The sequence below is a fragment of the Leuciscus leuciscus genome (genome assembly GCF_965113295.1).
Source record: "Leuciscus leuciscus genome assembly, chromosome: 20".
In the NCBI taxonomy this organism is placed as follows: Eukaryota; Metazoa; Chordata; class Actinopteri; order Cypriniformes; family Leuciscidae; genus Leuciscus; species Leuciscus leuciscus.
Window position 1 is genome coordinate 9,939,136 of NC_138744.1, and position 22,665 is coordinate 9,961,800.

At 37.0% G+C, this 22,665-nt stretch overlaps 1 protein-coding gene and 1 long non-coding RNA gene across 13 annotated transcripts in view; both read left to right on the plus strand.

Annotated features, from left to right (window-relative positions):
- ptprub (protein tyrosine phosphatase receptor type Ub) overlaps nucleotides 1–22,665 on the plus strand; it is a 212,817-nt gene that overhangs the window by 109,335 nt on the left and 80,817 nt on the right. For all 12 annotated transcript variants that reach the window (XM_082149538.1, XM_082149543.1, XM_082149544.1 and 9 more), the window contains exon 4: nucleotides 13,990–14,065. In XM_082149538.1, coding sequence (XP_082005664.1) covers nucleotides 13,990–14,065 — 76 coding nt within the window. The remainder of the gene's footprint in view (nucleotides 1–13,989; nucleotides 14,066–22,665) is intronic.
- Nucleotides 3,328–13,983, plus strand: LOC309483637. The gene is made up of 3 exons (XR_014200605.1): nucleotides 3,328–5,886; nucleotides 6,459–9,724; nucleotides 10,732–13,983. It is a non-coding gene; the product is annotated as an uncharacterized lncRNA (long non-coding RNA).

Here is a 22,665-nt window from a genome sequence, read left to right on the forward strand (position 1 = left end):
AATTATAGCCACGTTAATGACGTTTGTAAGAAACCAAACCGTTTGTAAATCCGTCAAGATTTCAGCGAGATACGAGTATTTGTGTTCGTGCTGATCACTCACCTTACATCAGAGCCTGCCTGTGACAAGATGGCCGAACGGTGATGCCGGAAGAGACTCCGCCATAAGACATCTAGTTTTTATTATATGATATCTATGGTACAAACTAGTCATGAGCTGATCTAAACTAGTCATTATCTGTTTTCAGTCTATAGTGTTTCATCACCATCTAATGGCCTGGCAGCAGAATATAGGGTTTTTAGTCATTTTCGCGAATTCGTGTGAATGGGATCGTTTTGACAATGGTGTCGTCTGTACGCGGAAAACTCAAAGGAAAAACTTCGCAGTTTTAAGCATGTCATTGTCGTGTAAACGTACCCTGAGTTAGTCATCAGTTGGTCTAAGTCTAAGATGCTCATTAGTTGGTACAAACTTCTCATTAGCTTAGTCTTTGGTGGTCATTAGTTAGTTGGTTAAACCTGGTCATTAGCTAGTGCAAACTAGCAAACCATCTTGAACCAGCAATAAACCAGCTACCAGCTAGTCATACCAGTTAAAGATGGTCAAAATGTTTATTATTATTTTATTCATTTTTTTTAACATGCTGGCTGGTCAACAAGCTAATGTCCAGTTTAAAACCAGCTAGAAACCAGCTATCACGTTCTAAAACATTTCAGAAATGGCGGATTCTAAGCTAATTTGTCATGTTTGCCTTGAAACCGTAGAGTATGCCACTTAATGAACAATATGACTGACAGCGGTTGTAATGGCAGACCTTGTAAAAAGTTTTTTGACGATGTGCCCTTAAAGTTGCTTTGACACAAAGATATTATATCAGAGCTTGACCAATAGTAGCATACACAGACGTCGATTATCCTCACAAAGAGGCATTACACAACCAGTGATGGAGCTACTGTCTTATTAGTCATGCCCTTTGCACTGTTTAATTAGCATTGATCTCGCCATGAATTTAGGTTAGTGCTGTAGGGCTTGGACAAGCCCACAATATAGACCAAGTCAATAGTGTTGACACGTCTTAGTCAACTAGTAACCTAATTTCCTTACTGTACCATTACGTACGAGACACAATCTACCATCATTGCTTATGAAATGACAGCTCATTCACGTCCCCCAGGCCGATCGATTGGTGTCAATGGTCGGTCTGCAATTGAGCAGACGCAGGGGGCTTCATCCATAAATTCAATTTCTCCTTTCTGCAAACTCTGCGCAGCTGTCAGAAAGCAATTAAGTTGAGTAGTGTTTGCTTTATCGTGAACTGTCAATCTCTCCAACCTAATTAACTTTCACATGCCAGTGAAAAGATGTGGCCTTCATGTGTAAATAATAGTCCTCCCGCCAGTCAACAAGATGTGAAGGTGGATGGGACATGACAATAGGTGGAATTTGTTGTGTTTGTGTGTGCCCACATGAAGAAAACCTTTTTTTCACCATAAACCAAGGAATTCTGCTGGCTAGCATGAACCCATTAGCCCTTGGTATTGGATGGTTGGATGCGGTTCATAAAGCATTTTCACTGACGGCTTTTAAAATAAGCTGTGTATGATTACGCAATACATTTTTGTAAGCAACATACATGTTGCTAATAATTTGTTTTACCTTTACCTTTTTAGTGACGCACTGAAATTTTGGAAACCAAAAACATTCAACACATCAAACAGAAAATTATTTTTGGTCTCAGCTGAAATAGTTTTGGAGAGCCGAAATCATTGACCAAAAAAAGTGGCTAAATCCAAAAATCGCCCCCTATACCCTTATTTGTAGTGGTGTCCGTATCCATAGTGAACGTTATCGAGTGCACTCATTCTATCCCGCATTGCACTGCAATAACGAGTGTACAAGTGATGTACACTCAACAGCTGTCCGTATTCACTCACTCTTTTCATTCACTCCTTCAAGTGAACTGTATTTTTGGACTAACGTTGGGGATAGTGATTTGGGGTAGGGGGTGATTTCGGATTTCACCATCTATTTTGTGCACATAACGTGGATAAGCTGGAATTAAGGAAATGTGATCCCCCCCCCCCCCCCCCCCCCCAAAAAAAAAAATTATGCTAGAGTATTGATATTTAACATTTCTGAAATAGGGAGGTGGTTTGTTGCCAAAAATCTTTACAATGACTGGCTTAAATTATCACCTGAGAACACAACACTCTGAACAGTTTACTGACTTGCCCCCAAACTCAAATACAGAATGAAAACTTAAATTTCAGTTTGTTAAAAAGTTTAAGGTACATTACTACTTTTTTCCCCTCTTAAAATTAACATCACAGCTTACGATTGTTGCTAATGTCTCTGCATGTTTTCTGTTTTTGTTTCAATAGCCAATGATTTTGTAATGCCCTTAAAACATCACGTTTTTTGTGATTATCTTCTTCAAGATAATTAGAATAGCATTTTTGGTTATACTTGTAGCAGGTAGCTAGAAGGCTAATCAGTTAGTGGTATGCTAATCTAGCAGACTACTCAACTTGTGGTATGCAAAGGCAGTCAGCTCACCAAAGCTAGCTGAAAATGTTTATTTGACCATTCCGCTATGTGTTATGTGACAATTTAAAGGAACACTCCACCGTTTTTTGAAATAGGGCTTATTCACCTTCTTTCCCACATTTAGATAGGTGGGCAAATGCATTTTTGTCTCAGTGCATGCATTGTTTTAGTTTGACAGGGTTGGCGTGAGCTTAGCTTAGCATAATGAATGGAATCCTTTGTTGCCAGCTAGCATGTCCTGAATAAAAGTGATAAAAAAAATAAAAAAAACCTACCTAATTACTTCTTGTGGCCTGCGTATTCACAACAAGTACAAATAGCGATGCAGATTAACACTAGGCGATTTCCTAGGCAGATATTGACTTATATATTAAGGACTATATTAGGGGGAAGCACAGGCGAAGCACTGCTACTTGGGTGTGATATCTCTGCGCCCAAGTAGCAGTGCTTCGCCTGTGCTTCCCCCTAATATAGTCCCAAGTCAAAATCTGCATAGGAAATCGCCTAGTGTTAATCTGCATCGCTATTTGTACTCGTTGTGAATACGCAGGCCACAAGAAGTAATTAGGTGGGGTTTTTTTTTTTTTATATCACTTTTACTCAGGACATCCTAGCTGGCAACAAAGGATTCCATTCATTATGCTAAGCTAAGCTAGCGCCAACCCTGTCAAACTAAAACAATGCATGCACTGAGACAAAAATTTATTTGCCCACTTATCTAAATGTAGGAAAGAAGGTGAATAAGCCCTATTTCAAAAAACGGTGGAGTGTTCCTTTAAAATAAGAGGGAATGGGAGTGTTAACAGATAGCTTTCTCCAGGTGTTATAGACCTCCTTGTGTATCGCTAATGATACACTGTAAAACACTGTTACTCTAATAACAGCACGGAGGTTTTGTCTTTTGTCATTAACATTGAAAGAGTTTGAATGCAGTGTCGTAGACATCTTGCTTCTGTATTTTAGAACCAGTGGCTGAACGACTGCCATAATAGTTTGTGCATTTGATGAGGTGATGAGCTTTCTCTTTTTCTGCGTAGTTTTCACTCAACGGGGTGTCAGCACACTAAATCACATTTTGGGCCTGGAAGATGGCAGACTGTCCTGATCAATGGTAAAACCAGAGCTGTGCCACAGTCCCAGCGGGTGGCACATTAAGGCTAGTTTGCTAAAACTGAGCCAACAAGAGAGATCATTTAAAGCTCAATTCTTGCATTTGTTATATTTTGAGACCATTCAGGTGATCCTCCATTCAACCCCTTAGCAGTTGCCCGTAATTAAATTATCTCTGTTTATGTATACTTAGTTGCTTTGCATTTGTCTTTTGTTTTTATCTCTGCCTTTCCTTTGCACTTCCTGCTGACTCTGTTTAGCTTTTTCTGTAGTTTCTGTTTTGGGCCTTCTACTGTTGTTTTTGGCAGCCTGTTTTAATTTTAGTTTTAGTCTAGTCTTGTCAAGCTGTCATTTTATAGTTTTTATAGTCAAGTTTCAGTCGACTAAAAGTCTGAGCATTTTAGTCTTATTTTAGTCAGAATTATCCATAACTATTTTCGTCTAGTTTTAGTCTACGGAAACTGATGACATTTAGTTTAGTTTTAGTCAATGAAAATTGTATTTTAGTCTCTTTTTATTAATGCAATTCTATTTAACCCAGCCAATATAGCATAAGTACCTAGTAGTGTAGACGAAACCAAAATTTTCTTTTAGCCACACCCATTTCAAACAAGGTTATCTTATTATATTATTTTTACCTTATAGACTCAAGAATACATTCATTCCAGACACGGAAGACGCTCTGATTTGAATTTACAACATATTTATTTTACAGTTTTTTCCAAATGCTGTTTCTTCTTTTTCTCCCTTTTTCTTCCAAAGATGAAGAGTGGTCCTTTATGGAGCTTGACATCCCCGGGTCTCTATGAATGTTTTTGTTGGGCAGGATTCAAAAGGTTATACTATTGTTTCACAGTTAAAAAAAAAAAAGGTAAAAAAAAGCCAGGTTTGGAAATAAGGGTGAATAAATGATTGGATTTTTTGTTTTGGGATTAACTATATCTTTAAACTGAAGAGTGTGTGAAACATGGTTTATCACTTTAAGCCAGGCATTTTTTTTTCCCAAGTCTGAGTGCATAACAAGGGTAAATGGAGCTGTGTGTCCATCTCTCTGTCACCCTGGTCTTTTTCCTGGAACATGGAGTCAAACCCATGAACTCTGTTAATTTGCCTTGAGGATGTGCTTAGACCTTTCCTATCAGACTCAAACAAGCAGAATCACAGGCATGTTGCATGTCTCAGTTTGTTTTCCAGTGTTGTTTTTTGTGGATTCTTGTCCGCTTACTGTGACTGGCTTTTCTATATTCAAAAGCGAGAATAAAACATGAAGTTGGTCCTCTAATAAGTCTTAGGCTAGTAATGTCTTCTAAGACCCTTTCAGCCTTGATGGCAGCCAAAATTGCCCAACAATTGCCTCATGACTCATCACAATAAGGATGAGAAGAAAATTGAACAAAACAAGTACATCAGAAAAAGAAAAGAAAAAACATTGTCTGCAGTCATAAAGTAATACAAAATGAATAAAGGCAGAAGTATCAGCGTTAAGAGCATCATAGTGACATTGTACATTTGTGTTTCAGCCAGTAAACAAAAATAAAAAACCTCACTGGAAAGCTTCTAAGAAGAGTTTTCCAAGGACAACATGGCTTTCATCTATGATGTTTAAATATTATCCAGTGTTTGTATCAATAGCCTGTCTGGCTCATCTAGGAGTGATTGCTCAAGTTGAAGAGGTCCACTTCTTTTGAGAACATGAGGACTTTGCTTTCACAGAAAGAAGTGAGTGCTGCTAAGAGATCAGATAGCCCATACAACACTGATTTCCCAAAGCAAAAGTCAGTAAACTGATTATTTTCCTGGAATTAAATCCTTTGTTCACATAACAAGGCCACCCAGACTGAATCTCTACTTGGAAGGAGCTAATAGCCTGTTTGTTCGACTCTTGTTTTGCCTTATAATTAAGGGTTTCACACTAACTGTTTATTTCCTCATAACTGGAATGAATGGATTTAGCCCATAATAGATTTCTGATAAACAAGCTCACAGGTTGATTCATTTGACAATATGTTGTCCACACTGGTTGCTTCTTGCCTAAATTAAATATTATTTTCTATTATTAATAAAGGAAACATAGTGGCGTGTGCCATTCAGAATTTAACTGACAATTTCCAATTCATAGATTGATACTGAATTAAAGGTATATTACATTTACAGTGTATCTTTGTGATTTTCACACTGCTTTTTATTGTTATAGTTTCGGTAGTAAATGTAAATGAACAACGTTTAATTGTTCTCTGTGTTACCTGGACCAAGAAATTCAGGTTCATTTGTCAGCAAAAGTTCGCCAGATTACTCATTTTCTTTTTTTTAAAAAACCTACAGATTATACTTTTTTGTATCGCCGCCCATGGACAGTTGGATCAACAGAGGGTTATTAACAAAACAGTTAATGTGAGTAGGTTTATTACTAAGAAATTGTATCGTACTTTGTCTCCTCTTTAAACAGAATTATGGTAAAAATGGAAAACTTTGGCAACAGCTTTCTTACCTGTACACGACAGGTGGGGGTTGGGCTTTCGGTTTTCCCCTCTGTTTGGCCTAAAACACTGTTCGTGATCATCTAGTTTGAAATGTTGAGTACAAACACCGAGTTTTTTCTAAATTTTCCGTTGTAGCATTCTCTCCATATTTACGATTCTTTGCAGCATTTATCCAATGCCTACAACGTGTTAGTTAGATCCTTCACTGGAAACCGAAAGTAACTCGCCCCTGCTGCTTAACGTTTACTCTTTGATTTGAAATGGTCAACACCATTAAGACTACAAGTTTGCTAAGAAGTGTTTCCTATTAATTAAAGCAAGTTGGTTTTTGACTCTGGTAAGCGTATCCATAGCAGACTGATGGGAGTATCCTTGGATGGCAACATGCCCAGTGCATTATGGGTGTCGAAGTTTTCCGACCTATTTGGCAAAAGGGAAGACAACAGCTTTGTTTACTCTAGTCATGTAGCACCGATTTAAACTTTTTTCGCCTTTTTGCTGTATAGGCAGCCAAGCTTTATTGAAAAGCCCATTTTGCCAGCAGTGAAGTATCCCTTTAAGGAAGTAGAGTAAAATTGAAATGAAATTCAGTGAAAAACATTCAGCTACTACAATAGATATTAAGTATGAATTTCCATAAACTGTTCTAATAATCAGATTCAGTGATCACTAGTACTATTTACGATACAGTGATTATTACTACTATTATTCTTCTTAATAATAATAATAATAATAATAATAATGACATATAGAAATTGTATTATTAGTATCATCATTATTCTTATTATGAGCTATATACATTTTAATTGATATCATATACTTTTCATTATTTTAATTGAACTTACTTTAATTTTAATGTATACAATCAATATGTTTAAAGTTAGCTAAAAACAAGAAGATTTTTTGGTGCTTGACAATTTGTGATGTTGTTGAGCAAAACAAAAATCTTTTCTGACTGCTCGCTTAATTGTTTTGATAGTATTGAACTATGTCAGTTGAGAAATGTCTAATTATCATAAATCATAAAGTAAAGATCTGTCAGACTAATGAAGTCCCTGCGTTCTGCATTTGATTCTGTGTCTTTTACGAGCTTCGTACAGCGTAACAATGGGCTGTCTATCCCTATACATGTAAAATGAGACTGCGGCCTGTCTCTCATGATATGATGAGCCTCCACGTTTATGTGTCACGAGATACCATATTTCCTGCTGTCTGTCGTGTTTGAACATCAATAGAGAGAAAGGAATGGAATGAAGGAAAATTGAATTGACAGAGATGGGGAGAGATTGGGATGAAGAGCAGAATGGAAATGGGTAGGGATCACCTTGAGTTTGAAATATTCGAGTTGAAATCTCCCCTGTCTGCCATGCTCGCTCATATATTTCTGCTGTTATTGGTGAAGGTGTAATAGATAGTGGGAACTTGTTATCAAATATTAAATATGTTATCGGGCCTGCCAGGACTGCCAAAAAGAATCTAGCTTCAGCCCATCCGCACATTTCTGTCTGTATATCGTATGTCTCTCTCTCTCTCTCTCTCTCTCTCTCTCTCTCTCTCTCTCTCTCTCTCTCTCTCTCTCTCTCTCTCTCTCTCTCTCTCTCTCTCTCTCTCTCTCTCTCTCTCTCTCTCTCTCCCTCCCTCCCTTGAATTCACATCACATCAACAAATCTGTGTCTGTGTATTTGTCTCTCCGCCAGGTTGAACAACAAAGCTGAAGCCACGTAAGACTAATTGAACCTGACACATTCTTAAGAAAATGCACAAGAGTGTAAATAATACAAATTGATGGTGGGTAGAAGAAATGTAAGACATAAGAGGACATTAGGTCAGATCCATTAATAATAATAATAATGTAGATGAATAAAATGCATTCCACCAGGATGGATTCATTGCATGAGCAGACAAGGTATAATGCATGCTTTCGAGTTTCATTATTTTAATATTTTCTTGTTTTAATCTGTTGACTGAAAACATGCCAAATTAAGGGAGTCTATAATACCTGGAGAAAGATATTTGTTTGTTTTATCATCTTTGCTCTTAATACAGTCATACACAGCTATTTTTATAAAAGGCCGTCAGTGGAGAAAGATTCTGTCTGGATCCAGATGTTATAGTTACAACATCTGCCAGTATAGGGGCTAATTGGTTCAAGCTAATCAGCCAAACCTTGACCCGTTGGTAAGGACTGGATCATTCTGAGGAGAACATGTCCTTGTTAGAGAGCCTGGTTTGTTTGTGTCTGTCCTCCTTGATTGCGGTCCTTCACGTCTATCTTTTCTCTTACTCTCTCTCGTTCTCTCTGAGCTCCTCTTGTTCCTTCCCTCATCAACCCCAACATTTTACTATGTGCATTTTAACCTTTTCAACTGGTGCGTCAGCGTCTAGCTGTTTAAAATATGTTTTAAAAGCTTAGAATGTGAATTTTAGAATGAAATATAGGCTATCTGACGTAACAAATTGTAACTACTGCAGTTTCAAGTCTGTTTCATAATTTATGTAATAAGATCATAGTAATCTTAATAGGAATTGGTCGTTGTAATGGATAGTCATGCCATACTGTTGGAAAGCTCTCATGTTAGTATAGACGTTTGCTCTTATGAGCACATATGTGTTACTATAAATAAATAAATGATCAGTTACAATTATTGATTGTTATTCCACTGTTGGGAACAATGTACTAGAATGTAATTATTGTAAATGCTTTCTATTACTTAGATTCAAACACTTTTCAACCAGATTTGTTATTTGTTCTTTAATAATAATAATAATAATGTTCTATAGAAATTGGGTCACACTTTAGATTAGGGTCCAATTCTCACTATTAACTAACTAAACTATGACTTTTACCTCAATAAACTCCTAATTACTGCTTATTAATAGTTAGTAAGGCATTGGGTAGGATTAAGGAATATAATATGATCATTAATGAGCATTAATATGTGCTTATAAGTACTAATAATCAGCCAATATCCTAATCATATGCATGCAACTAGTAATAGCGAGAATTGGACCCTAAACTAAAGTGTTACCAGAAATTGTATTAACGTTTAATATATAGAATATACATTTAATCAAATTAACTTTCATTTTATGTATAAAAATCGGTTAAAATTTTGATGGCATTATTGTAAAGTTATCTATAAACAAGATTTTTTTGTGTGTGCTTGACTATTAAACAAACAAAAAAATCTATTCTGACAGCTTGGTTAATTCTTTTGAAAGGCACTGTCAGTTGAGAAATCTACATATTAGAGAATAAATGGGCATAATTAGTCATAATTATTTATTCATTATTCTTTTCATAATGATATCATTAAAAGTAGTGGTCATCATTTAAGAATACAATTTTTTGGGGGCACTGTAAACACAAAAAAGCTCAATCAAATGAGAAATATATATATAAAAAAAATTTGATTATACTTCTATCTTTGTATCTGTCATGTGTAGTCTGTTTTGGTTTTGTTTTCTGTGTTCTGTTCCTGTTTTGCCTGCATTTGTTCCTTTTGCTATAGTTTGTCTCAATGGTTTTTAACTGAGTTCTCATGTGCTGCTAGTTGTGTTAAATATCCCTGTATTTAACACTAGAAGTGCCAGAATTCCATAACTACTAGAACTGCCGCAAGCGGTCATTTTGACCGCTAGATTCCAAACTCTGTATCTTTAATGATACATACCCAATTGAGAGATGAATGCATTTATTGTATTAGGATATATTTTAAAAACAAAACAACACCAAACTGTACATTTAAACAAGTTTAATTATACATTTATAAATAATATCTGTAGATGTCCTGAACAAAATAACGGAGTAGCCTATGTTTTCATGTTTCCACTGTTCGATCGCGGCCGCGGCCGCGCCCGCCGACACACACACACACACACACACACCATATTACAGCATTGCAGTCTTGACATTGCAGCCTGTTCATTATAGCCATAATAAAATAGTCAACCTAACATACAAATTCCACTGCTCTGTTTATATAGTCAGTATAGCCTCGTACAATTCGTACCATTTTGCACGTGTGAAGAGGATGATTTTTTCCGTCGATATTGGAACGTGAGTGAAGTACAAAGCCTATAATAAAGTAGTTTAGTTTAAAATAGTTTACCATCCAAATACATCGCAAATGTTGAAACATTTTGATTCTAATTAGAGAATTACGTACGTGAGCCTAACGCCGCTTACTTTCACTTTCGCTTATAAAGTATTTCATTTTGGCTTGTTTATAGTTATTTTTTCATTCTTGTTCTGTTCTGAATATCATTACATTTAAATTATTTGTTGTTGAATATGTTTTGTGTATTTTTACCACATTTTATTGTTGTGTATATTGGTATAGCCTATAATAATACCACGAAATTCAGTGCGGTCAATATGACCGTCTATGGCCGAAATAGGTAAATATGTTCATTAGTTTTTTTGCCTTATGTGCAATTTATATGAAAAACATTTTAAATGAAAATACAGACACTTTTAGGAAAAGTCAGGTACCGGCAGGATTTTATTAATTTTTTCAACAAAGTTATTGCAGATATAAAATTCAAAACGGTCAAAATGACCGCCATGGCACTTCTAGTGTTAAGTTCTGAGTTTCCTTTGTTCTAATGTCCGGTATCATCAATGCATGTTATTGTCTTTTCCTTATCTCCTGTGATCTCCTGAGTTTGCCGTTGTGGATTTATTGATTAAAGACTGTTTTCTTCGTTGTGCGCTTCATTAATCGGATACATGGCAATCTTTCTACCTTGAAAACCACACATATGCCTCTTTTGATCTGATCCATTGCTGTCACTAGTCTTGCTTGTAGAAGGACTATAGAGATGATAGTCTCCTTAGCAGAGTAAGAAAATATAGGGTTCAACTCAGCCATGCATTGCCATACCCAGAAAGAGTCTTTTTTATATTCATCATAAATCAAAGAGATTTGTTCCGTGAATAGTCTGCGTGAGGGAAGTGTAGCCACTGATTAGAATAAATGTGATGCGAGTAGAGGATTTTAATAGCATAAGAATGCCTTAGAAAAAAAAAGTGTGATTTTGGTCTTTTGTTTCGGAGCGCTGATGGCATGTCAGCAGAAGCACACCCGTGGAATAGTGAGGGAAATTCCAAAACACATTTCAGAGTAATCTCCCGTTGCATCATCCTGCAAGTCTGTTGTCAGTTTATTGTGGTTATATAGCAGTCCTTTCCAACAGGAGATTAAAGTTGTGTTACAGAGCCTGAGCCAGCGCTGGCTGCATATTCTGCCGTCTGGAGTCACTTTCCTCCCCTCTTCCCGCAAAGCACGTAGTGTTTTTCAGATCCCAATCAGAGACTTCACATCCATCTTCACGTGTGTCGGCGCCGTTTGAGGTCAAGGATAGGTCGGGAGCATGAAATCATGCTGTTCCGTGATGAAATAAGAGGCTTCTGACAGCCTGGAATGTTCTGCTGACCAGGTAATGGGGAAGTTGAACATGAAATGAAGCGCCGCCATGACAGTTCTGAGAGATACTGCTGTCAACTAGTGCTACGGCTGCAAAACATACATATCCCATTTCACTGATAGCAACGCTCCTGGATAATTCTACCCATTTTTTAAGAATTTTTTGATGACAGGTTTCTTCAACTTTAGACATGTTTACATTAGCGTTTAAAAGTTCACGCCTGAAGGTATTGCTTTAAAAAAAAGAAAGAAAAAAATACTATGTTTAGTAACCAAGCAAAAATCACAGTTGTGTATGAACGTTGTGTTATTATCGTTAACTAAAGCTATTAAAAACATTTAGAAGCTGAAATAGAATAAAATATAAATATTCGGATCAAAAACTTCTTTTGTTATATAAAGATCACATTTAAACTGTTTTGAAAACTTTTTCGTGTCTTTGTCATTTATTTTCACTACATTTAATCTTTTATGTATTGATTATATAGTTTTATCCCTTGCCTAGAACCAGACTTTCAATTTGTATTATGAAATGCATCATAAATTAACTAACAGTTTCAATATTTTGAGAAAATGATTCATATATTTCTAACATCTGACTGTGTCATTTTCACCACTACAAACACATTTTTTTCCCCTAGTAAACAGTAAACACTTAATATCACAGATTAGCAGATTTTTTTATTTATTATGCATCATTCATTACCAATTAATCTTGTGATTTTGTCACAATATGCAAAAAGTGTGAAGGTAGTATTTAATCGTATTAAAAATAGTCTACATGCTAAATGTGATATCAGCCTCAGCAGGACAAAGCAGTCGGACAATTTATTATTTATTTTTTCACATTTTTCATTTCAACCTCATTTATTTCCATCACATAATATCATTAACCACAATTCATAATTTGAGATGACTTTCAGTGTGAAAAGTGTTTAAGACAGTAAGAAGATAAACAAACACTCTTTTATGACTGAAAACCAGTGTTATTTTAGTTTATAATAGTTTTATAAATATTTTGAAATAGTTTTTATTTTTATATTTTATGCTTTCATGTTAACTTCAGTTTATTTTTAGTAATTTTATTATTTAGCTTATTTTTTTATTTATTATATAATTTGATGTGCTTTTTATGTCATTTTATTAGTTTAAAAATATATATTTTATTTTTATTTTTCAGTTTAGTTTGTTTTTATTAATTCCCTTTTAATCATTTTAGTGCTTCAACTTACAATAAAATTATTTCAGGTTATTGCCAAGGCAACATTTCTCATTTTCGTTTGGTTTGTTTTTCAAAGAATATTTTATTCTATTTCAGCTTCTAAATGTTTTTAATAGTTTTAGTTAACGATAATAACACAACGTTTCATTCGCAACTGTGATTTTTGCTTGTTTACTACGCCGTAAACAAACAAAGTATTTATTTTCCTTTTTTTTCTTTTTTTGAAGCAATACCTTCAGGCGTGGGCAGCAAAGCAGAGTACTGTTGGAAGAGCAAACATAGCCTCTGCGCTCTCGATGTGTAATAACATCTCATCACTGTCGTCCGCACAATATTGATTTGATTTCATTACACTGGAGCGTCCGTCCTTTGCTCACAGCCTTTGGCGAGTGTGAAGCGTCTCTCCCGATCCCCGGGGACTCGTGCCCCTTGCGCTCACATTATGAGCCGATGCATCTGTGTGTGTGCGCTCAGCATACCGAGTGAGAGCCATGTGTCACAGTGAACGCAGGCCTCCTGATGAAGCCATTATTTCCTCTATAGGCCTCAGGGGCGCTTTAGTGAAGCTGGCATCCATTTTCTCTCTCTTTCTCATTCTCTTTACTTGCTTTGGCATCCTTTTTTTCGTTTTCTGTTCTCAACGACTGTCAAAACTTGTGCAGAAAGAAAACTCAAGAAAAAGATGCGAAATGCCAAAAAGATGAATAATGTTCTTTTCAGTGTAGTTGACAGACTCGTCCTTGTTTTCTCTCATTATTTCTTAATTGTTTCATTAATGTAAGATTAATGAAGCACACTGCAAATGTAAGACAATAAGTAAAATATAGCGCAGACAGCCCATTAAAACACTTTTTGTGAGTTTGATTGAAACTATTATGATGGGTTTTAATAGATACCAGTTTGTGTTGATTAATATACAGTACAAGGCTTATGTTTATTTATGTGTTTGCACTGTATAACACTGCATATTTAATCGTATTTAATATCCAGCCTTAAAACAAGACTAATTTACTTAAGCAAAATTGTGTAAGATAATAAGATTTGATTTTATTGGACTTGATTGAATAAGACTTGATTTCAGAAAATAAATCATGAATTAAGTGTATTTTCCCCAAGATGATTTACTGCAATCATTGTAATTTCATTACTTCAAATGTTGAAACTACTCTGAGGTCATGTTTTCCTCTTTTTGTGTTTTCAGATATTGCTAGAGGCGACTGTGGACCGTAGAGGCTACATTGCAGTTGATGACATACTCCTATTGAACTACCCCTGTTGTGAGTAACACACAACTGTCATTATAGTGTGAGTGTATATGTGTTTGTTTAAGCAGCATGAAAATGTGAAGGACTTTACAAATGTCCTTTAGTGTAATATTGTTATCTGTCTATGCTATTTTGAGCCAATTTGCTGGAGCAAAAAACAAAACAAAAAACAAATTTACAGGATTATGTTCAGTATTACCATATAAAGCCGCGTTTCCACCGAAATTACCCGGAACAATTTGTACCAGGAACTTTTTTCCCAGGAACTTTTTTTGCCCCAGACCGGTTGCTTTCTGCGTTTACACCGCGGTCTAAAGTACCGGGAAGGTAAACTGCTCGCAACTGCTCCTCCCAGTCTGCGACGGACAGTAATCAGTTTTGAGCGCCACATTTATAATAAGTATGGAGGAGATTCAAACTGTGCTGCAGTTATGTATTGGTTTACTAACGAGGTAATTAACAAAACAAAAATAGACGAGCACTGATACTAAAGCGTGTTCAGAAAGCTCGTATGCGTATAAAATTAGACAACGTATGTTATCAGTTATTGTGAGATGCCTGGGACGAACGCGCAAAAATTTCCTCTTTCGCAAATACGCTTAAAAAAAAGCCTGAACCCCGTCTATCAATCATAAATAGTGACAGTCTTGTAAATAGTTGTTTGTTACTAACCTCAAAGTGCTATTTCAATCCTGTTATAGTAAATTTGTAACATGGTTTGGAGTGCCTTGCAATAGATGAAAATGTGTAAACATAATGACTTAATAATAAAAGCTGTGGCAGAAAAGAGACGAGCACTGATAAAGCGTGTTCAGTAGCTCGTAATGCTAACGTTAGATATAACATTTGTATGTTATCAGCTATTGCGGACATTGACCGTGAGATGGCTGAGACGAACGCGTAGAAAGTTTCCTCTTCCACAAATACCCTTAATAAAGCCTGAAACTCGTCGCCAGTCCACCAGTTTTTTTTATTAAATTCCATATTTGCAGACAGACAACTCTTACTGCATGAAGCCACGACACGAACCGCAATAGACTTTTTAAAAAGGGAGGTTAAAAATAAATAAAATGCGGCGTGGAATCATCCAACCAAAATGCGGCGTGAACACAACCAATCAGCTTGTGCAGCGCACAAGTCCCACCCCTGAAAGTTCCTGAACTTTGAAAAAGTACTACCTCATGAGGGGGAAATATTTACCCGGAACTTCATTTAGACCCTGGTTCCTGCGGTGTAAACACATCGAGTACCAGCCCAAAGTTCCTAGTTCCTGGGGAAAGTTCCTGCGGTGGAAACGCGGCTTAACATTGTGTTTATACTAATGAAAAGCTGATGTTTGGCCATTGTTGCAATTGACTAAAACAATTAGCTGATTAATAGAAATTACATCATTTGCTAAATGTACTTCTCAATGGTTGAGCAATTAGATAAATAGATAATAATTATGATTGTCAAATGTTAATAGATAGATTTCTTAAATTATAAAGTCTGATATACTATTTATGTAACACTTTCCCTGCTGGCATTTTTTTGTTGTTGTTACGTTTCCAGTCAGTGGCAGCATTTTTGATTATTTTTACAAAACTTTCAGGGCACCCATAATATTTTATGTTATGAATATCTTAACATAGAATATGTCAAAAAAAATAGAGCATCTGCTTTATCAAAAATAAAATAATAATAATAAAAAAAGATTAACACTTCATTTAAACGTTTCATTAAAAAAAATCGTGTTTTAGTCAAAGACTGCATCCGGATCGGATTCAGAAGAACAATGATCAAAACATAGATGGAGTAGATCGAGTCCATCAACACCCTCAAAGCTTCACAGTCCTATACCTCTTCCTGGGTTCGACATTTCATATGGTAACGTTAGGCAGTTTTGATTTATATACTGTTATATGTTTTATAATTTAGTTATTTTATATATGTGCATATAAAGCAATGTTTCTGTTGCTTGTTTCTGCTGCTTTTTCGCCTGTGTTTTGATCTGGAGATTCTGTACTCTTTCAGAAGATGCGTAATAGTGCCGCCTACCGTATAACAGTGAAAACATGGATAGCCTGAAAATTCTGTCAGTGGCGGGGAAATGTTGTGTCATAAATGATGGAAAATTCCGTCGATGGTGGGGAAAAGAGTTACCGTATTTTCCGGACTATAAGTCGCACTTTTTTTCATAGTTTGGCTGGTCCTGCGACTTATATTCAGATGCGACTTATATATCAAAATTAATTCAGACTGAGATGAACCAAGAGAAAACATTATCATCTACAGCCGCGAGAGGGCGCTCTAGTTGGCGGAGTTGTTCAAAAGCGACACCAAGGATGAAGAAAATGATGTGGAATGAGATCGCGGGAGCTTGGTGAACTTGTTTACTGGTAACTTGCTTGTTGGACTCGCTGGCTTATGTTAATTTAGCCTATTCAGCCTCCCAGGTATATGTTCTTTATGCTATTGTGTAGCTGAATAACTGTTAATGTGTTGCGTTAACATACCGGACACCTATTCAGCCTGTTGTTCTGTGTAGTTGAATAACTTGCCTTTCCAGATTAAATGTCTGTTCTTGGTCTTGGATTTGGTGAAATAAATTTCTAAATAAATGCGACTTATAGTCCAGTGCGACTTATATATGTTTTTTTCCTCTTCATGATGCATTTTTTGACTGATGCGACTTATACTCCGGAGCGACTTATAGTCCGGAAAATACGGTAATTATAATAAATTATATCGTTTAAGGTATATTTCCAGCATGCACTGTAGAAATTAACTAGCCTGACGTCGTCATACTCAGATTCTAGTCAGAATGTGAGTCTGATACTGCTCCATTGAGCTTTGATTATGGGGTGTGTTTCAACCGAACCAGGAAGGAAAATGCCTCTGCACTCAATTGGATAGACCTATAACCAATCAGAGCAACGGAGTAAGTGAGAAAAAAGAGAAAAGAGAAAAAAAATTTTTTCATTCATGTTCCCGATCGACAAATGTCTTGATTGTGGTTCTCTGTTCCTCTTTTAAAATCAATGCGCTGTCGATATCTTCTATAACAGACGCGATGGCGGAATCTACACATAATGTTTTATAAACAAAGTTCGAGAGGAGCACGTTCAAATAATCAATCCAATCAACTTGTCATCAAACAATGACCGTCTGGTCTACACTATCAGCATGAGAGGAAGCATATATTTATTCACTTTGTCAACTCACCTAACATTCCTTGACAGTTTTCAGCATCCCTCCACTCACTCTCGGCCTGTTCTTCCACAGCCTGGAATACAGGGGGAGCACTTTGGGTTCGGGCCGAATACCGAGCCCGGAGCCTCTCCTCAAACAGCACGCCAAATATGCAGTTATTCTATCTGACTTATTTGTAAGTGTGAACTCGTGAAATAACAATTCTCCAGCGGCAGTCATCTGTGTTGTAAACGAATTCAACCCAAACGTTCATTGGTGACGTGGATGATTACGTTACGTTGCTCATCTGTCCATCATCGTATAAAGCCCGCACTGACAATTTGATTGGTCCGAACAATTTTTGTTCGGGCATAATAGCTCCTCAACGGAACGAGTCCAGACCGAACGTCCTGACCTAAAAAATGTGTGGGCGGGGCTAAGTTCGGCTGGCATCCAGGCTAGAAATTAACATCAGCCATTGACAAAATTCAGATGGTTCAATCACTGTTTTATATGAACTTTTCTAACATGAAACATGACGCTGTGAGATTTGCATTGCTCTCATATACAGTACAACTTTCTCAAGTACATCTTCCTATGCAGGACCAGTTCCACACAGATCTTCCTGGTGGATATGCAAGCACACATAATTTGGATATCAAAGTCACTTTTGTACCCAAATTAACCTTTCATCCTTGTTTCAGTACAGCTTTTAGCTCAGCAGGATACAGATACATGGTTTCTTTGAAGATGAAAAGATCTAGTTTCCATCTTGTGTGAGAAGTCTGAGGAACAAGTTTCTTTATGTAGACCATGTCACACTTTCCCAACTCCAACATCACAAACACAGCTTTTACGGGTGCTTGCGATGGCATGTTTCAACAAGTAAAAGTAGGCTACTTTCAATAAAAGGTCCAACATATTAGGAACACTTTTAGCTGTATTGCTATATGTCATGAGTAAGCAATCGTGGAGACTAACACTATGTAGAGTGAATGCAAGCGGCTTGCTTTTAATTAGCCCATTCAACGTATGTGCACTGGGCAATTTTTTTTTACACATTTTGTTTTAGGCTGAGTAAACACTATAGACTGGCCCTGGCATTTGTCTTTCTGAGCGGGTGCATGATGATGCTGTATGGTATTGAAGAATCCTTTGTAGCGCATAGCATCTGCATCACAATGCCCCGTTAACTTTGACGTGTTTATGGCCCGTTTAATCTTTGAAGGTCTAAATGCAGTACATTTTGGCTTGCAATTCTGTAACCAAAGCTGGTTCCACAGCGACTAAAAACACTCTGGCTCCGCCTGCTACAGTAGCCACGCCCCAAACTCTCACTATTGGCTGAGCTGGAAAGAGCTTGACGGATCTGAGCCGATCTTAATATTTTGATGATGCTCAATGTTTGGGAGAGATAAACCCATGAATGGCAAACTAATAGTAGTAAATGAACAATAAAGTGGGTTAAGATAATGCATTTTAACATAAATCTTATATACTTCAACTTTAATCAAGTCTCCATTTGCACTCTGGGAGTAGCAACTGAGGTATATCAGCAATCTCAGTTATTTGTATGCGGGTGCTACTATTTAACATTTACTATTCAGTGCATTCATCTGTATGCTGCATATGTACTGCATTCGTTAGTGGGAAGCTGAACCCTGCTGGTTGCCGGCATTCTGAGATAGCCTGGTAGCTGCCGGACATAGTAGAAAACAAACAGATCAGAGTAGGGAGGAGATGTTGCTAGGGCATGTGTGATGTGTTCGGCCCTCCAGTGCAGTGAAGACTCTGTGTGTACGGAGCTGTGATTTATTTTATTGTCGAGGGGGAAAGTAGAAATCCTTTAAACATCCTTAATCCAGCAGAGCTAGATATTTGTTTTTGTATGCTGACTGTAGGCTGGAAGTTAAAGTTCTAATGGTAGTATTAAAGACTGGTATTGTTTATTAAATCTTTTTATGTATGACTTACTGGCTGTCTAAATGACTAATTTTGGTAATTGGTGTCAGATAAAGACTTTAATGGACAAGCTATTTGTGCAAATTCTTTGACCTACAGTCTAGTTTAACAAGGTGCTAAAGGTGGTGTGAGTATTTACATTAAGTCATTGTCATTTTTTCCCCGTCTTTTTAGACTTGTATATAATTATATTTTTACAATACAATAATTTACAATACAGATTGCTTCAAAGCAGCTTTACAGTGATAACAGGAAAATAATGCAATAAAGTATGTTTCGGCTGTACTGCAGATCTAGAAGAAAATACTTTTTTGTTGTATAAAAGTTAATTAATTTAGTTCATTTATCTATACAGCCGCTCTAGAGAAAACAGTGATGTCATCGTCCAGCTCACTTCAGTTCTCATACAATGGTGTTAATGCAGATTAATATGGTTGAATATTAAGTGTCCCCAACTAAGCAAGCCAAAAGCCAAAGGTGACGGTGGCAAGGAACTAAAACTCAATCAGCTGACAGAATGGAGAGAAAACCTTGGGAGAAGCCAGGCTGAGTCGGGGGGCCAGTTCTCCTCTAGCCAATAAATTAACCGTGTATGATTATAGCATGATTTTATTCAGCAAGGACACATTCATTTGTTCAAAACTAGATATATTGGGCAGTCCCAGTAAAGTACATCAGATTGCTGTACATCTAGAATCAACCTGTAAGTTCAGAAATTGCTCATTTCTCATGCATATTGCGTTTTAGGCCATTTTGTGCCTACTTTGCATAATTCCTTTAGTGAATCGGGTGCTAGAACAATGCAGACTGCTTGTGCAAATAATAAATGATGCAGCGGGTGCGATTCATTCTTCGTGAATCCTGCCTAATCTGACTGGCTTTTATTAAAACAAGCTGCTTTATACGATAACAACATGTCTGTATATTTATTTCAGAGATGCAAGCCTTTTCTAAGGCCGATTCAATAGGCTCCGACAGCGCAATTATCAACTGTAATAGTTTCTGATGTGCTGAAATGTGTTTTAGTGACCAGCCGATAGGGATAGGTGGCACACCGCAGAGATGCGGTCTTCGCTCTAAGTTAACAATCCCTTTCACAAGCCCTGAGGGACACCTTAATGCTTTTAAGGCTTCATAAAACTGTAGTGATCTTTATACATATTTAAACAGAGAAAACTGACAAAGTACTATTAGATGGTAATAAAGTGGAATTCCAAACAAGCAAATCAACAGATGCTGTGGTCATGACAGCTCATCTCTGCTGAGTCTCCTAACACCCTCTTCCTTCGCTCCCCTCCCCACTTCCTGCAGGCGGCAGATGGCATCATCTAAGCCCCACTGTGCACATTAAATAATTAAAACTCTCATCAGGACCTGGACACACATTGTCGTGAGTGGCATTGCGCCAGACTGCGGAAATCACCGTTTGGCAAGACAAGTCAAAAAGGAAAGGCAGGCAAAAGAGTACAACGAGCGAGAAAGAGAGAAGATTTCTTTCTGATTCCTTCTGTTCTTTTGTATTCTCTATGCATCATAACCTTAGTGTTGTGGCAACTGCAATATCTATTAATCAAAGTCTTCAGGATGAGCATATTTAATAATCTAGCTGACAGATTTCCAGTCCCTTTTCATATTTCCTTGCCTTGTGATTCATGTTGACTCATAAAAACATGAATTGAGCATCACACAGTGGAATCCACACCGAACGCCTGGCCACCCGTCGACTACAAACAATGTAGCTTGGGCCTCCGCCTGGTTTTACAAATCAGATAAACAATATACGCTCAGAGTGGAACAGCATTCTGTTATATCAGACCTCACAGCCTATTTATCTGCTTTGATTGACAGTTTTCAGATGTGTGCAGTGCGGGTAGGCGGTTTACAGTGATTTTATATACATCCTTAAGAATACGTTTTTAGAACTCCAACACAAGCCTGCAAATCTAACCAAGACAGCCTTCTTATGAAACCTACAGTATGGGAGAATTTTTTTTTTTTTTTTTTATGCAACCATTACTGTACCAATAAGGAAATTTGCCAAAAATTAAACAGATTCACATGAGAGATTGTAATGGAAATGAAGCAGCTTTGCAGCTCAAAAGCATTTAAACGGTTCTTCTGAAATAAATCCTTGTATTGTAGGGCAAAGTTTTACCATTGACTGCACTTTAGTTATTCTTGTAGTTGTGGCTACTGAATCAAAAGTCTCGCACATTCACAGAAAATATCTCACTTTGGCATTGTAAAATAAGGTGTATTTCGAAATCATGTACAACTTTTTTTAAAGCTGCAGTCTGTAGTTTTTCCTCTTTGTCGCCATCTCTGTTCGAAATCTGCAATTGCAGTTATTCACGGAATTATCAACTTTACGTGGGTTGAGCCTCGGCACGGCACAGCGCGGATGAATCCAGTGTTTTGAGGAGAATGTGCGGCTGTCAGTCGGTGTGGATATTGGCATTCGCAATCACAGATTGTACTATTTGGAAGTATGACCAACATAAGAATTTTCACTGGAAAATGTCATCTGAACAAGTAACATCCACTTTTGTTCTAAGGCAAAAAAAGCATTGCAGTAAATCGCACTGATTAAATCTAACGATCGCTTATCATATCACGTCAAACTGTGCAAATTATACTTTGTTCTCAGATTGTTAGTTAACAACATCAGCATTGCGTGACTACATTTAATGCCCTTCCGATATTTATCCTTGTTTTCACATGGGCCGGTTGCAGTCTCTTTTTTTCTGTAGCCACACTCCGAAGTCTAAAGTCTTTCGCGTTTTACAACGGGTGAATCTCTAGTTGTCACTGGTGATTGCCATTTGAACCTTTCTGGATCCGCCATCAAATTGAAAAGTTTAATTATATCAAGTGCTGTGAGAAAAGGCTTTAAATCTCCACCTCCAACATCCTGACACGCAACATAGCCTACTAGCCGAGACTCCTCCTATGTGTACAGATGTGACATAATGACACAAAGACATGCTTGAAATCCACCAGTACCACTGGAATTAAAAACATTATTACAAGCTTACCGTTTTGAATCGAGCTACGGCAAGCAGATCGTTTTGAACACTGGCTGGTTATGTACTTGCTCAAAAAAATATTTTGGATAATTTTTAACCCAAAAAAGTTAGCTTTTAGTAAGTCTATTTTTAATCAAACATGCATGTAGTTGAATTGGCGGGACATTAAAAGTGATTTTATCTCTTATCACCATGCAAATAGAAACAGTTCAGTAGTTCAAAATATTAAATTATACATAAACTGTACGCTGTTTAAGTAACAATCAAACTGTCAGGCGTGCAGGGCTGGCTGCGGTTCCCATAGGAGCTCTCCTCCGCTCTCAGAGACTAAACACTGTTAACTAACACATGAAGCTATTCATGTTGCCCGAGGGCCTTTTTTACATCTGACACCCATTCAAAGAACTGATGAAAACAAATCACTTATACATTTGCTACTAGAATGTGCAAACC